Genomic DNA, 16,283 nt, shown 5'->3' with positions numbered 1-16,283 from the left:
TACAGGGACCCTGCTCTTATACTTTCTTGCACGCTTTCTCCACATACTTTTATAAAAGTATGTGTACACACACACTATTTCTTAATATATATTATTATTATAATTTATATTAAATGTAATTAATATTTTGTTCTATTTGTTATATAGAGAATATATCAATAATATTACTATATTTAACATATGTTTAGTAAGTATATTTAGAAGCAGCTGACCCAGCTGCTCGCCCCCAGCACCCCAGGCTGCACGTTCGGGGCTCGGGGGGTTCTGGGGAGGTTCAGCTCTATCCCCGGCACCTGCAGCCCCGCACGGGGGATAACGGGTCAGCCCCACAGCGAGCCTGGGCAGCGCCGCGCTTACAGGGAAAGCGGCTGGGCAGCACGGTGGAAAAAAACCCAACCCTATTTACTCAATTAAATGATGCACCGTTCAGTCATCAGATTTTTCTAAGTCACTCTTTATCCCCTTGGGAATAAAGAGCTGATTATAAAGAGGCAGGAGGACAAACCTTTCAAATTAAAAAAAAAAGCTTAAGGTATTTGAAGGCAAAGCTTCCAAGGCCCTGCTTTATAAAGAGGCTTTGCTTTTGGGGAGGGTGCCCTGCATCCGCCAGAGCCAGGGTGATGTCCTCCGCTAACAGCTCGCAGGAACTCCCCAACAACAGGACCCCGGGGCCTTTCGATGGCGCCCAGTGGCCCCACCAGGCCCCCCGGGCCATGTACCTGTCGGTGGCCGTGCTGATGGGCACCGTGGTGGTCTCCGCCTCAGTGCTGAACGGTTTGGTCATCATGGTTTCCATCAGGCACAAGAAGCTCCGGTCGCCCCTGAACTACATCCTGGTGAACCTGGCCGTTGCCAACCTGCTGGTGACGCTCTGCGGCAGCTCCGTCAGCTTCTCCAACAACATCAACGGCTTCTTCGTGTTCGGTAAACAGATGTGCGAGCTGGAGGGCTTCATGGTCTCCCTGACAGGTAAGGATAGGAAGCTTGAGACCTGTCTCGCTCTTTGGTTTTTGCCATTGCGCTTATTAAAGCGGCTCTGGGGATCGCCCCATCAGCTTGCTGCATCTCCTGAGGGCAATGCTTTCACGCACGACATAAAACTCATGTCCTTCATCTAATCTTCAGCACAGGGAAGGGTCAAGTAGGCGGTTGGCTGCACCGTGTCACCCCATGCTCTGTCTTGGTCTCCATAGGGAGGGAAATGTCACTTGGGCACATCAGGAGTCCTGGCTCGGGCTGTGCTTCGTGGGTGCGGGATGGCTGCACACAGGGGTTTGTGTGTGTGCAACACCAAACACTGCACAGAACCTTTTGTCCAGGAGAAACACTGCAGGGGAGAAACTGTGGTTATAACAACAACGTGTCACGGACACCCCACTGTGAACTTGATTTTTAAGGGCCAAATATCCGCACGGCTCTCTCTGCCATAAGAAAAACATCTGACATCTCGTTACAAGGGTATTTACTTCAGTAGCTCTTAATCATTGTCTGCCACGTCCCAGCGCCGGCAGCAGAGCTGTGGCAGAGCCTGTTCCCAAGGCGCAAACCCTTCTTCTCTCTCAGGCATCGTGGGGCTGTGGTCACTGGCCATCCTGGCCTTTGAGCGGTACGTTGTGGTCTGCAGACCCCTGGGAGGCTTTCGGTTCCAGCACCGACACGCCGTCAGCGGCTGCGCCTTCACCTGGGGCTGGTCGCTACTCTGGACCACCCCACCGCTCCTGGGCTGGAGCAGCTACGTGCCTGAAGGTAGGCGAGATGTGTGTTGAACATGAGCTCAACTCCACAGCTGCTTCTTGCGCATTGTTGGGGTAGAGGAGAGTCTCTATTTTGGTGTTTAACATGTCAACACCTCCCGCTCCCTCAGTCAATAGTCCTCTCAGAGGATGTTCTTCAGAATTTACAAACTGCACAGCACGTCGCAGCCGTTCTTACGTGTCTGATGGACACGAAGACACGAGCTGCTCTGGCTGCCAGAGCACTCCGAGCAGCACCCGGCACACACTCAGCCCAAATCTGCTCACGCAGAGGCTCGGTGTAACGCTGCACGCCACAAACCACCCTCCTCCACAGAGCAGCCGTCCAGCCAAAACCAGCAGTGGCGGAGCTCCAGGTCACGGGGACAGAAAAGGGAGAGGTGCCTGGGGCAGTGCTGATGGTTGCTACTTTGGAACTTGTTCCTGAGCCCCTGTCCAAGCCCAGGATCAGTTTAGGCTTGCTTCAAAACTTCTCTGTTCCAGGTCTGAGAACCTCCTGTGGGCCCAACTGGTACACTGGTGGCAGCAACAACAACAGCTACATCCTGGCCTTGTTCACCACCTGCTTCCTGATGCCCCTCAGCCTGATCCTCTTCTCCTACACCAACCTGGTGATGACCTTGCGAGCGGTAAGTATGGCAAGTACGGGTGAGTTAACGGTTTTCTGCTCACAAAACTGCCAGTGAGGCACATCTCCATCAGGATGAAGAGCCTCACGGCAGGTTTTAGTGACAGTGGATGGAGCCGACATCTCCTGGTGCTGATGTCAGGGCACCCAAGGGATGGAAATGCTGTTGGAAGTTTTTAACGGGCATCTCTCTTTCTTCAAAACTCCCCACAGGCTGCGATGCAACAGCAGGAATCGGACACGACGCAGCAGGCAGAGCGGGAGGTGACGCGCATGGTGATTGTGATGGTGTTGGCCTTCCTCATCTGCTGGCTGCCCTACACAACGTTTGCCCTCGTGGTGGCCACCAGCAAGGACATCACCATCCAACCGGCTCTTGCATCCCTGCCCTCCTACTTCTCCAAAACTGCCACAGTTTACAATCCAATCATCTATGTCTTCATGAACAAACAGGTGAGAGAGAAAGCCGTTAGCTAACCAACCCATAGCTGCACTGGGGCTCCTGGAGAACAACTTAATGGCCTCACAAAATGTGGAGGAACCATCTATCCCATCTGAAAGAGCAGACCCTGGCTCAACCCAGGAGTTGCTGCATAAGCAGGAAGGTTTTGGGGAATAAACTGGAAAGAGCGGGAACAGCCTCTGAGCCTGAACAAGAGCTCATTTTCCGTTTCCATGATTTTATGGGGTCAGGCAACTTAATTTTAGATCACAATCTGCTCAATGAACACGCAAAGCCAAATGAAATGCTTATTGACAATAAACTGCCAGGGTCTGCAAAGAGTTGGGCTGGCAGTTAGCACAGCTTTCACCCAAACACAGTGAGCTGAGGAGCACCCACCCCGCGGCTGCTGCCTCCGAGTCTCGAGGTGGACACCAGCTTTCTCCCACAATACGTAACCCACCTTGTCCCTGCCCAGTTTCAGAGCTGCTTGCTGAAAATGCTGTGCTGTGGTTACCACCCACGGGGGACAGGAAAAACAGCTCCAGCTGCGCTCGGACCCCACGCAGGCGTCGCTGCGGATGGGCTGTGGAATAAGATGACACCATCTCACCCTGTCTAACCGGCCAGATCCTGCCTGCACCAGCATCAGGCTCAGCCTGTCCCGCTCAGCCTTACGGGCATGGAGAATGGCCTGGTGCCACAGCTCTTCCCCACAGCCAGGGTGGCTTTTGGAGGTCAGAGAGGTCCCCAGCAACCCCCTCACACTGCTCTCCAGAAAGACATGACATTGTCTTTTCATGCCACCCAGTCACAGCATAAAATGCAATCTTCTATTTTGTTTGCCTAAGGGAAGACCCCCTTCCCCCCAGCTCCCTTCCAGCCTCTCACCTCGGGGAATCAGGAGTCTTTTAAGAACAAAAAAAAATAAGAGTAATTGCTATAGAATCAAGGTTGGAAAAGATCGCTAAGCTCAAGTCCAACCAAAGCCCCAAACCACCGTGCCTACTAAACCACATCCCAAAGTGCCGCGTCTGCATGCTTTGTGAACACCTCCAGGGATAGGGGACTCCAGCACTTCCCTGGGCAGCCTCTTCCAATGCTTCACCACTCTTCTAGTAAAGAAACTTCTCCTAATATCCAATTTATACCTCCCCTGATGCAATTTGAGGCCTTTTCCTCTCATCCTATCCCTTGTTCCTTGGTAGAAGACCTCGCTACAACCTCCTTTCTGCAGAGAGCAATAAGGTCTCCCCTCAGCCTCCTCTTCTCCAGGCTAAACAAGCCCAGTTCTCTCAGCCGTTGCTCAATGGAACATCCCAAGTTGCTGTTCAGCCCGAGTCAGCCGAACACCACCCCCAAAGCCATCCGTAGGTCAGAGCCACACGTTCACCATCCCTAGATAGACCCAGTCCTACCTGCATCACACAATCTTGCTGCTAAGTTCAAGATCACACTGTGGAAATGGCAAAAATCCAGTAGGCGTGCTTAAGTGCAAACCCTGTTAATAAACATTAATAAACCTTGACAAGGTCCCATGTATCTGTTTTAGCAGTTTACAGAAGGTTCAACAGAAAACACTTCACATCCTGCTACTATAGCCGGCACCTCTCTCGTGGCAAGTGCCACGCATGCCTTCGTAACAGATAACAAGAGATAGTACAGTTAAAGACACAAAGTTACGTATTGTTTTATATTTAAGGCAATAAAAAAAGGTTTTAAATCCATTATTTTCCCAGCAAGGGAGAAAACACAGGCGCTATCAGGCCCTGTGTACCCTGAGGACAAGGCACAGCAGAGCCACTGCTGCCTGAGCAGCCGGGACATTGCAGAAAGCAAAAGATGCCAAAGGCTGTAAGAAAAAACCAAAAGCCAGGGCCCCCCTCAGTGGGGTTGCACAGCTCCACAACCCATTGCAAATCTCCAAACACAATGTTTATCTACGCCAGCTGCAATTACACTTCTGGCCCGCGGTGCAGGTTATGCGATTTAGGAGCCTGTGGGTAAGGCAGGCACAAAGCACAAGGTGCAGACAATCCCGCAGGCAGCAATCCCCTGAGACCCCGCTTCATCGAGTTCTATCATTAGAAATGCCGTCAGCAGCTTGTCTACCTTCGTAGTTAATTGTCCTTCAAAGTTTGATTCTGAACACTTAAATTGCTTTCAAAATGAGATGGATCCACAGTCACAAGCTTAAAGGTTCACTCTCCTCTCCAGTTTTGTTCTATCGCACACCGTCCACAGAGACAATTCCAAAACACACCTCAACTCCCTCCTCCTTCCACCACCTTCCTCAGCTTTTGCTGTTGTAAAAAACCCATGAAGGAAGCAATGCTAAAGTTGTTCATCACCTCACTAAACCGCCTTGCGAGTAGCCAGAAAGGCAATTTGCACCAGCCCAGATTACGATGAGATCTGGGAGACCAAGGGATTTTTCCTTTATCTGAGATATTGTCTCCTCCAAAACAAGAACAGAAGGAAAAACCCCAAACCAAGATGAGTATGATGACAGGTAAAAGGGAGCTGAAACACAGCTGCTTAGAGAACGAACATTTGCTTTTCTTGCTTGTCTTCACTCAAATTCAGCAGAATCGAGCGCCTGCGGAGAAATCCAGCGCCCACTGCGGTGCGAGTGCACAGGACCCCTCTCCTCACCCCATCCCTGCGTCTCCCCCTCCCCCTCTCTGCCTGCTTTCCTACATGCAAAACAGCTCGCATGCCAGCGGCTCAGAGAGGAATTGGAACAGCTCAGTTTCACTGTTTTAATTTAATTAATTGGCCTTTCATTCTCTGGGAAGCTGAAAAGCAGCATTAGATGGGCCCCCTCTGATCTTCTCTGCTGTCTTCCACTAGTCCTTGTTTAATTGCTCCTGTTAATTACAGCTTTTGTGTCCGTGCTTTATGTTATTAGGATGATTTACATTCACGCTAAACTTATACCAGGGAAAAGTACAAGCAGCTGAGAAACTGAAATCTGTCACTGCTGCGTTCTGGCCCCGATAAGGAGAGCAGGCAGGCTCGTGACTGCTTGAAAGGCTCACTACCAACAGAAATAAAAATTCTCCACATTAAGATTTAAAAAAAAAGATAGGGAAATGGTTCACAGTTTGCTCACCATTTGGTTTGGCAGATAGAGAAATTCAAGAAGGTATAGAGACGTCGCATGTTGCACACCAGCGATACGCAATTATGAGCATGTAAAAATGCACGTGTACTTGCTCCACTCCTCCACACTGCCGCAGCCCTGCAAGTTGTACTTTTAATTCAATCCAGCAAGTCTATGAAAGATAAAATACAGCCCCAAGTGAGAGGGAATGACCCTCAGCTCCTTGCCAGTTCAGGGTAACAAGACACTAAGGACAGAACCACACAATAAACCTGCTGTTTAACTTTGCGTGCGTTTGCCATCGCCCTCTGCTCTCTGCAACAGGCTGCAACACAACGCTTTGCACAGCCCCAGGCTGATGTGAAGCAGGATCGTGTTCCAGCAGCTCGTATCAGTTCCTCGGCCTGCAGCAAGGATACAGAACTCATGCACAGAGAAAACTATTGCCTGGACAGAACTGTGTAATGCACAAAAGTGAGTCCTTTCCCACGCACCGGCACCGCTGTTAATCCAAGGTACGGAATTCAAACTGCAGCCTCCTTTCTGCTGGTGCTTTGCTCCAGCTCTATCACTGCCTCAATGCTACTAAATGGATAAAAGACGCTTTATTTTCTCTCTCTCTTCCAAAGGAAGCTCCCTCAAGTCTGCCAGTTTGCAGCACCCTCAATGGAGCAGCTCCATCCGCACGTAGCTGTAGACACAGTCTGATGATGGGAAACAGTAACAAGTGAAAACCAACGAAAGCCACAAGTGAAAAGAACCCCAAAGAACAGTAAAAAACCCACAGGGCAGCACAATAAGCTTGGAAATTTTTATTAGCAATCTTAAACCAAACTAACCAACAGTTACAGATGGACAGCATTTCTCTACATCAACAGGAAGAAAAAGCAACACGCAGTGCCCTCAGCTGTACAGAGGCAGCCAAAATGCCAGGGTGTGTTAAAGAAGGACCATCTTCACACCTCCTGCACCTGAACACTATTTAACACAAGAAATGCTAAATATGAAGTTGCTGTGCCCATCAAAATCCTCACCCAAAGCTCAATTATAACCAGGGACTACTTTTTCTCCTGATAAGGCCCTACTGAGAGTGTGGTTTACTTCACCAACAGGTGAAGTTTACTTCACAATCTTCACAATACTAATCAGGTTTTCTCACATTCCTGTCTAATGTTGGCAGGGAATGTATTCCTGCACTTGCAATCTCTGGAGAACACTGCCTTTTCCTCATTAGCTTTTTGCACAGCAATTAATCCCCTTAATCAGTCAAATCAGCTCGACACTAGATCACAAAAGCACTAAGAAAAGAGAAAACAAGAAATTACCTTGTTAAATTTAATGAGCAAGGAAAAACATACACTACATGGGCTGTAACAGCGCTCCACTCTCCAGCATGGAAAAATGTAACAAGTGCCTGAGCAGTAACAGCAGCCCACGGAATAACAATCACTTTGTCTTAACGCTGAAAACCGCATAATGCAACAGAGCAAGAAATTCTTTTGCTTATGAAAGCGTGAATGCACAGAAAAATACCCACCACATCACCAGCCTGGTAAGGATGCTCAGAAACAGAGCAGTCTGCAATATCACCGATATTGCCTTTACATGCAATGATTGCGTAAAAACAGTACAAACTGTGTAACAAAGTTGAGCATCAGATTTTCTTCTATACTTACTGCTGCAGTTAAAGGGAGCCTGAGCTTTACAGTTTGTGTGGTCAAAAAGGGTTGAGATTCACAGGCTGTAACCGCACAGGCAGCAGTAAGCAGGTGACGCATCAGAACTTGTTCACTATCCGTTTTCATCAGGAGAGCTCTGATCCAAAACAATTATCCTGTAGCAAGGAAAAAAAAAAAAAGTTAGACTTGTTATTTTCTTACATCAAACTACAAGTTGAAGGGAATGAGACTTCATAGCTCCCCTTTCACCTCCTGGGCACTGAAAAGAAGAGTGTATCTCATGCAGCCAGGGAATACACACCTTTCTGCCACAAAGCCTAAGTGAATTCACAGAGAGGCTCACCTGAACGGTGCAGATGAAAACAGCCGTTCCTGTAAGAGGGATTTTTGATCTTCAGGATGTGTGTCTAAAAAACATGTAAATTCAGCTCAGAACCAAGAACACATAGAGCACAGCACTTCAAAGAGAAAGCTCTGGGTTTGTCAGCACGTAGCAGCACGCTACAGATCCTTTTGCAAACCCCATTAAGTTGCCCAGAAACCAGCCCCAGCTCTGTGGATGTTGGATCTACTAAACAGGACCCTCTTTACGAGCAGAAGTCATTCCATTTTCAAAACTTGAAGCCCAATCCCTACCAGCTCTAGTTCTTCTAAGAGTCTGACAGTAAAGAGGGTCATATATGCTGACGCTGTGCAAATAATAAACGTTAATGATGTTACCTCCACACCTCTAGGTTTAAAAATTACCATCCACATTTCCAAGTAATTAGTGATTCGGGACACTTCATAGTCTGGGTGCCTAACTAGAAAATAAAACGAAGGCTGTAGAGCTGACTGCTGTAGGAGGGTTAAATGCCCACAACACTGGAGCTCAGGTTCCTTTAAGTCATCTTGTGCTACACACTGCAAAATCACAAGTTCTCTCTGAAAAGGACTACTGCCTTTTTCCTTTCAGACAAAACGCTGGTTCCTGGCTATTTTTTGCAAAGCACTAAGTGCACACTAACTTGGTTCAAGTGTGTCAGCTCCCTCCCTGTAACACAAAACGTCTTTAACGTAGAAATATTGAAAATGGCAACCTTTTACTTTAGCTCTAGAACACCAGTCAGCTTTGACAGTTCTCAAGATTTGGACCCTAAGGTTTGGTCTTATAAAGTCCAGTAGCTTTACAGAAGAAGAGGACCTTCTGAATTCCCTGCACAGCTTTCTAGTGCTCCGCCTCTGGCCACAGCTCTGCCTTCCTCTTCTCCCTTCTTCCTTCCAGCATCTTCTGGATCTTGCAGGCTTGCAGCCCTTAAATAACAGAATTTTGTATATCATCCCAATTCTTTCTATTTTCTCTCAGACAGGATGAATACACAGCACTGAAACAGAACCCTCTGCAAATACTAGATGCCTTTTTATTTTTGCCCTGACCTATTAATGAACATCTGTCCTCTCCAACTCCCAACAAACTGCCTCTCCCCACCCAAGCTTACAGATGTGCTTTAGCTTTATATCCATATGCAGACTACAATAACAGCATTAAGCAAATATTTTCTGATTACAGTGTAAATGGGCTTTGGACCAAACCATTTATGAACGTGGCAGTATAAATACCACAGGAATCAGTCTGCTTTGTTGTCAAGATCCTCCTGGTTATCAAGACATTTGTCTTCTACATTCAACAACAACAACAAAAAAGTCCTGATGCCAAACACAAGAATACCTTGTGCTCCTTAGTAAGGAATATGTCAGGAATGACTTGTGACCACTCGCTGGCATTGACTGTGGAGTTGTTCAGATACTGGGCTCTGATCTTTGGTTCCAAGCGGAAAAACATTCCTGGGGCCATGAAGTGATGTAGCCATGCCATCTGCTACTTCCCTTATTCCCACCTGTATTGCCCTGACAGTATAACCACCATCCTGAACATTTCCTTCAAGTCTTTTCTGAAGAGCCTTCATTATTCTGTTCTCTTAATATACACCCTCCTCTATCTCAAAAATCCACCATTCTGTCAAATTATCTGATTTCTGTGAAGGCTATGCCCTGCCTTCCAAGCCTACTGAAGTATTTGCTTTCCACCTACAGGAAATTATATTATCAAAACATTATTTTCCCTCTCAGTTCAGTCTGAAGAGCTTAGCTGGATGTCTCCACGCAAGCTCGCCAACACACCACACTCGAAGCAGTGACAGCCCCTTTTCTAAAAAGCCCTACGTAGGTCAGTACACAGAACACAAAAACTTCTGAACAGAGCATCAACGATTATCTAACCCTAGAGTGCGTCCCCGAGGTTGTTCTTGCATGTCCTCATCTCCAGGAACTGCAACGAGCATTCCTTCTAAAACTTCGTCAAGTGTAGAGTGAGCCCTGTTGAAGAGAAGATTTTACATGGTGCTGGCAAATATAATCCTACACATTTTAAAAGAAAGCAGCCATAATTACTAGGATTCTTAAAAAAGTTGGCTTACTGTAAGCATTAAATCTTATTAAAATATACCAGAACCATCACTCTAAACCTTTGTAACTCAAAGCCAAACACGCTTTATTGTCCTTTTTTCATACCTTTCTGTTTCGTCTGCTAGATTAAATGACCGCTTAGTCCATGAACTATGATTTTTCTTCTTATTTCTCTCAGATCCTTTTTTTGACTTGCTTTCTTCCATTTTAATTTGATCAGGAACTATTCAGACAAACAGAAAAAAATTTAGTATCAAAGGTATGAAAGAAAATAAAAAGAAAATTCAAATGCGTTTTTATTCGCTGCACTTGGGAAATTTCCATTTGTCCACTACTCAGTCGCTCTTTTTTCAGTCATCTGATTTTCTACCAGTTAAGCAAATTCACATTATCTACAGTCAAAGGTGGCTGGTAGCAAGACCTAGATAAATATTTTACTGTATCACAGTTTTAGATTCACAGGACTGAACATTTTCCTTCATACTAAAATGAAAAATGCATGTGGAAATTAATCTTTAATCTCTCCCCCTACAATCCTAGATATGGGGAAAAAAAAATCAAAAGAAAACCTGTGGATGTTTGCTTTGTTACCCTACTTAGCCAAATCCAATGATATCCCCCCAAGACTTATCTCGGTAAGTCCTGTTCCCTACAGCATGTGAATATATTCAGCCACCTTCTGCTAAGCTATGATAAGCAGGAAGCAGTAGGCTGTCACAAAAATGGGAGTCTGAAATAGCTGTACTTTATGCAAATACAACAAAACCAAAGCGATTGAACAGCGAGCAGTACGGGCTGCTGCCTCCCGTACCACCTAACGGCAAGAATAAAGGCACAGTAGCTTCTATCCTTTGGGTGAGGATTTTAAATGGGGAAAGATCTAACAATGCTGTAGGATAACACAAACAAGTGCCAGTATCATTCTCAAGTGCCTGTGCTACTCAGCTTTTTTACACGCTAACTCATGTTCTGCCTTTTTTGGGGTTGTTTTGTGTTTTTTTTCCAAACTGCTCTTTGCTTTCCGACTCATTGGAAACAAACACAGAGCCAACAGAGATTGAAGTTTTCTGCTCCTCCAACATTACTCGCTGTACATCTAACAGTTATTCTCACTTACAACTGTTTGCAGTTTCAGAAGCAGAAAGATTCGCTACTGCCGTCTTTGTAACAGAACAGGAAATATAATATCGATTACCCCAATGGAGGCTATTTTCTCACACCATGACATCAGACGCGTTATTTCATTATGGTGAATAACAAAAAAGAGCTGTTAGCGTGCACTGGCCGCTTGCTCAACCGAACTGCCCTCCCAGAATGGAACCTCAGCTCTATTTTACGTCAGCTGCCCACTACCCATCCCATTGTGCATTTCATCACTTGGGTTTGAACACACACAATGGCATAATAAAAGTAGAAGATGAATTCTGACAGTTCAAAGCTGCGACCTTCCCCATCAGACCCCCCCACAGGCTTCGGGGAGCGAATACACAGAGGAAGAGAGCAAACACTGGTGGAAGGGGTCCTACTTGCAAAAACACTGCATATAACCTTACCAAGAGAAGGAGAATCCTCTCAAATTTCTGCTGAGCCACAAATACCAAAAAAAGCTAAAAATTGAAGTTGATCACACAGCTGAACAGTGACAAGTGTTCAGAGTGATTTTGCAGCAATGTGAAAGTAATTTTCTATTTGTGATCTCTACGTTAGGACTATTATTATAACTAACCATTTATTTGCACTCCACGGTCATACAGTCTGTTCTCTCTCAAGTCTCGAGCAGTGGGATCTTGCTGCTTTATATATTCTGTTAAAAACAGGATATTTCCCGATTGATCTAAATACTCTAAATTGACTCCATACGACCTCAAGTAACACATTATTTATCCACCCAAACCTCGATTAAAACCTTTACGTAATGTATAATTAGTTCATATGTTTATCTTACAAATTGTCTCTGACTGTTATTTTTTCACCTCATGCCAGTCTCCAGATGTCCTTGGTGAATGAGGAAATAAAAAGATTAGAACACGCCTGGGTGCCTCATTTCTAAAAGGAATAGGTATACATTTGTTTATTCCAATGTCTGGTGTTAGTTTATGAAGAGTTTATAGCCGAATAATCAAAGGAAATTCTTCTGTAATGCACATCAGTAAAAATGAAGCAGTTTTTACACTGTATTCTGCCTGAAGAGAGATGTGACTACAAAAAGAACCATAACTCACTGAGGCTAAGGTCTGCAAAAATACCTGAGGGATGCAGCTACCCAGTTCGCATTTGTTTTAATGGAGAACACGCATAGCACTGGGACACCTTCCCAAAATTCAGTCTACCCAAAATTCATCCCAGTGTCAAATTACATCTGCACTCACCCAGCCAGCTACTGTCCCCATCAGCAACCAACCATTACGTGAAACCTTCAAGGACTAACTTAAAAAACTGTCGGTTGTTTAAGCTGTTGGCACCTAACTTCCTAATCATTGACCTGCCTGCAACTAATTTGGAAGCCCTCATGTATTTTAGTACTGAATGATTTGGGAGAAATCCTGATTGAACGCAGCTGGCAAGCCTCAGCCCATTCTGGGTGAAGTGCCTCTTACCAATTTCATCCAGCAGCTCTTGGGCTGGTGGAGGCAGCTCATCAATGGAGGGGTTTGATGCCTGGGAGAGTGCTGAGACAGAAAAAGAAAAGGTCTAGTTAATTAGCAGTGATTAATCCTTAATAACTGCGATATAGGCTTGCATTGTGACAGCATCTTGCTGACATATTTCATTTATCAACCTCCGTGAGCCTGGCTCATTCACTTTTTATCAAATATCCTTAAATAATTTCATAATGGAAAAATCATTCAGAGCCAGACTTGCACATTCAGTTCTCAGTCTTGTATTGCAAATTTAGGCCACTAATATTTACACTTCAAACGTAGGTTGATTAGAGCTCAGAGTGCAAGGTCTGCAGGTCCAAGCACAAAATCCATAACCTGATTACCACCAGCAATAGAGATGTGTGTAAAGCTATTTATCCCTATAAAAAGAGATGCAGGGAACAGTAGATCTGCAAAATTTCTTTCCAGTTCTGTTTCTCCATGTATTGATCATTGATCATTCTATTTTGGCTGGGGGGGGTTAAGAGACTTACCAGATGCCTTCCTAGTACCTCTCATGGATGAAGCGACTATTGGCAACCCATCCTGCATAACAGCACATGGAATAAACACAAGAAGGTAAATTAAAGAATTGCTGGTTTTCAATTCTCCCCTTCACCATACTACATCCCAAAATAGGTAAAGCCTTAATTAAAGCCTTAGTTGACCACTAAACTTTTAAATAAGCTCATCAATCAGTTCAGAATATGAAAACAGGGGTAACATCCAGGTAAGCCAGATCCGTAAAAAACTTTGCTTAGGCTGCTGTGCACTCATCCAGCCCTAAGATACTGTCAGAGACGTAATCTTTACCCATGTATGGACCACTGGATGGGAATTCTCTGAAAGGACAGTTCCAGCATCTCTTCAGGTCCCATTCTCTGTATTGGATCTCCAACTATTAAAGCCAGGCATACCTGTTTACCAAAAGAGCCTTAAAAATCAAGAATCTATAATCATAAGCAAGTCCTAACTGTCTTCAAAATGGAAAGAGGTGCTTCATGCACTTAAACCTAGACTAAGATTGCAGACAAGCAAGTGACACAATCAAACATGTCTGCAGAGCCAGTCAAGGCAGCGCTGTGCTGTTAATGGGCTTAATGAATTCCAACTGTCTGCTACGCAAGCAGAGAGACACCGACCTGACCTGATGACAATGAATGCAGTCACTACTGTTCTGGTTGAATAAACTCTAATTTAATCTTTAAATGACAATCCCATCAATGAATAACAGTAAGAAAGCCATAAAGGCAAGTACTTTAACTGTCTGAAAAGACAGTTAAGATAATGCTGTGGCTCCTGAACATCTTCAGGTCCAAAAAGATTACTGGAAGTCACTCTAGTGACCTTGGAAATTGTCAGCTCCAACGAGAGAGGATTTTTTTGACACAACAAATTTGATAACAGTATGCCACATCTGCATAGAAAGTACAAACTTTATCTCCTGATACTAAGGCTTTCTGCCTTTGCTTCCAAACTACTCGTCTGAGGCTTCCACCTCAGTTTTCTTCCTCAAGGAATCACTCACATACGTACTCATTTACCTCCCCTCAGTAAGTGTGGAGAACTCTTCAGTTTCACTTAAAAACTTAGTTGAATACACATACACATCTACTTAACTTCATTCCAGCTTATTCCCTGCTTCCACACACACAAAAGCCTACAGTTCACAAATCACTTGTGAATTCAGAGTGGTTCACATACGCAATCTGCTGCTGCCTCACCAGTCATCAACCTCTCCTTCTCCCAGCAGCAAAATACCATTTTACTGATACTATTTTGGCACTGGAAGATTACTGGATCAAATACTGGAAAATGGCAATTCTTTAGAGCCAGGGAAGGGACAGAGGGCAGGACAGGCCCTTTTGATGGTGGTCAAAAGGGGAAGCCAACTCTTTGTATAAGCAGTGACGTGCACTGACTGCTTTGAAATCAGTCAGAACTTTTGTCATTATATCAACAGATCTCTGATTCCAAAATACTCACAAGGATCTAGAAGTACTTCTGTGCTCCTCAATTTGCATGTATTTTAAGGAAAAGTACTTTAAAAATTATTTTAAAGAATGGTTGGCGTAAGGTAAATTTTCTAGACTTACAGGCTTGTTCAATTCAGATTTGTGAACTCCTGAAGAAACAGTGGGAATTTCAGTGCTCCTGCTCTCTTCGTAGGCAGTAATGTATGTCCAGGATGCTGCAGAGGAAATCTCTTGAGAACCAAAAAAGGAAGTATCTGAAGGTACCCCATAGCAGAGCTTGTATCTCTCAAAGGCTAATGGAATTTTTTCTTGTAGAATTAAAAAAAAAAAAAAAAGAGAGAAAATAAAAATATGATAGCAAAGCTGAAAAAATACTCTTGGATTTTTTGTGTCTTGGTCACATTTCAAAAGAAGCAATATGTTTTTTTATACTTGAACATGCACCAGCACAGGAAACTCTAAGAACTTATCATCCATAAATGACCTCTAAGCAGATGTCCAAACTGATTACCCAGGAGTTCCACCAGGCATTATTCCCGTAAAACCTCCCAACTGAGAAATTTCGACTAATGTATTACACCAAATTAATGAAGGTACAAAGCAAATGGTAATTCATTGCTCTTAAACAACACTTAAGTTCAAGAAACAGTAAGATCAATTTATCAATTCTGAAAACACACTAAGTGTTTATTACACATTGCCTGTCTTTAAAATGCTAAAATCTGCACTCATCACTCCAAATCACTTTTAAATTGATTGTAGTGATAGGACAACGGGCAATGGGTGTAAACTCGAGAGAGGCAGGTTTAGACATAAGGAGGAATTTCTAAACCATGAGGGTGGGGAGGCCCTGGAACAGGCTGCCCAGAGGAGGTGTTCCAGGCCAGGTTGGATTGGGCTCTGAGCCCCTGATCCAGTGGGAGGTGTCCCTGCCCATGGCACGGGGTGGGACTGGGTGGGCTTTAAGGTCCCTTCCAACCCAAATAGTCTATGATTCTATTCTAAATGTTTAAAACAATGTCTGATCTATGATTTATTAAACACCAACTAATGATTTTCCAGAGCCCTTTCAGATATGGGCTCTTTCAATTGTGTCCCCATAAATTCTCCTTTAGTTCTACGTTAGAGATTTCTTTCGAACAGGCTGTAACTACAGAGTTGTAACTATCCAGACCAAAACAATGAGATTTCAAACGAGGACAGCATTTTTTGTTGTTCCTTATTCTAAGCCTGACATTTCTGCATTGGTGCTCTGTGAATGGAGTTTCCATGATTCACACCAGTGATTTTTACATTAGCAAATCCTGGCAGAAAGGTCTGACTCCTGGCACAGAAAGGTTAAGTAATTCACTAGTCCTCCCTTCCTTCCTCTCCACAGTTACCTGAGCTGAGTGGAGTGCTGACGCTTGGTGCGTGACTCACTCTGGGTGTTTTACAGTCTACACCCCCGTAGTAGTTTTCTTTCTCACAGGGGATACTCGACAAATCCTGAATATCTGTCACTGATCTGAAGCATTGAAAGATGTTCTGACAGTTAGAATAGCCACTTCTTACACTTGTGAATCACTAAATTCTGCTCTTTTCAGGTTCTTCAAATTTTACTATTGTTTA

The 16,283-nt window shown here is 44.6% G+C and overlaps 3 protein-coding genes across 5 annotated transcripts in view; 2 read left to right on the top strand and 1 right to left on the bottom strand.

Moving 5' to 3' along the window:
• DOC2B (double C2 domain beta) overlaps window positions 1-818 on the top strand; it is a 39,243-nt gene extending 38,425 nt beyond the window's left edge. The window contains exon 12 of the mRNA XM_054085233.1: window positions 800-818. The gene's annotated coding sequence lies outside the window, so the exon portion shown is untranslated. The remainder of the gene's footprint in view (window positions 1-799) is intronic.
• Window positions 375-4,317, top strand: LOC104057167 (pinopsin). The gene is made up of 5 exons (XM_054085235.1): window positions 375-969; window positions 1,564-1,746; window positions 2,238-2,383; window positions 2,596-2,835; window positions 3,303-4,317. The coding sequence occupies exons 1-5, from the start codon at window positions 621-623 to the stop codon at window positions 3,444-3,446; spliced, it is 1,062 nt and encodes a 353-aa protein (XP_053941210.1). The 5' UTR covers window positions 375-620; the 3' UTR covers window positions 3,447-4,317.
• A 2,448-nt stretch (window positions 4,318-6,765) lies between these two features.
• The window catches only part of TEX14 (testis expressed 14, intercellular bridge forming factor), a 34,213-nt gene continuing 24,695 nt past the window's right edge, over window positions 6,766-16,283 (bottom strand). The window contains exons 22-31 of one of the 3 annotated variants that reach the window (XM_054085230.1): window positions 16,055-16,179; window positions 14,793-14,980; window positions 13,191-13,242; window positions 12,652-12,723; window positions 11,781-11,858; window positions 10,160-10,277; window positions 9,869-9,964; window positions 8,793-8,902; window positions 7,953-8,016; window positions 6,766-7,764 (exon numbers count right to left, since the gene is read on the bottom strand). In XM_054085230.1, the coding sequence (XP_053941205.1) occupies window positions 7,722-7,764; window positions 7,953-8,016; window positions 8,793-8,902; window positions 9,869-9,964; window positions 10,160-10,277; window positions 11,781-11,858; window positions 12,652-12,723; window positions 13,191-13,242; window positions 14,793-14,980; window positions 16,055-16,179 (946 nt within the window). In that variant the 3' untranslated portion in view covers window positions 6,766-7,721. The remainder of the gene's footprint in view (window positions 7,765-7,952; window positions 8,017-8,792; window positions 8,903-9,868; window positions 9,965-10,159; window positions 10,278-11,780; window positions 11,859-12,651; window positions 12,724-13,190; window positions 13,243-14,792; window positions 14,981-16,054; window positions 16,180-16,283) is intronic. The other 2 variants (XR_008453146.1, XR_008453147.1) reach the window with 2 other exon arrangements.

The sequence above is a fragment of the Cuculus canorus genome, chromosome 20, assembly GCF_017976375.1.
Source record: "Cuculus canorus isolate bCucCan1 chromosome 20, bCucCan1.pri, whole genome shotgun sequence".
Taxonomy (NCBI): Eukaryota; Metazoa; Chordata; class Aves; order Cuculiformes; family Cuculidae; genus Cuculus; species Cuculus canorus.
The sequence above is the reverse complement of the archived record's forward strand: the minus strand, read 5'-3'. Positions and strand labels throughout refer to the sequence as shown.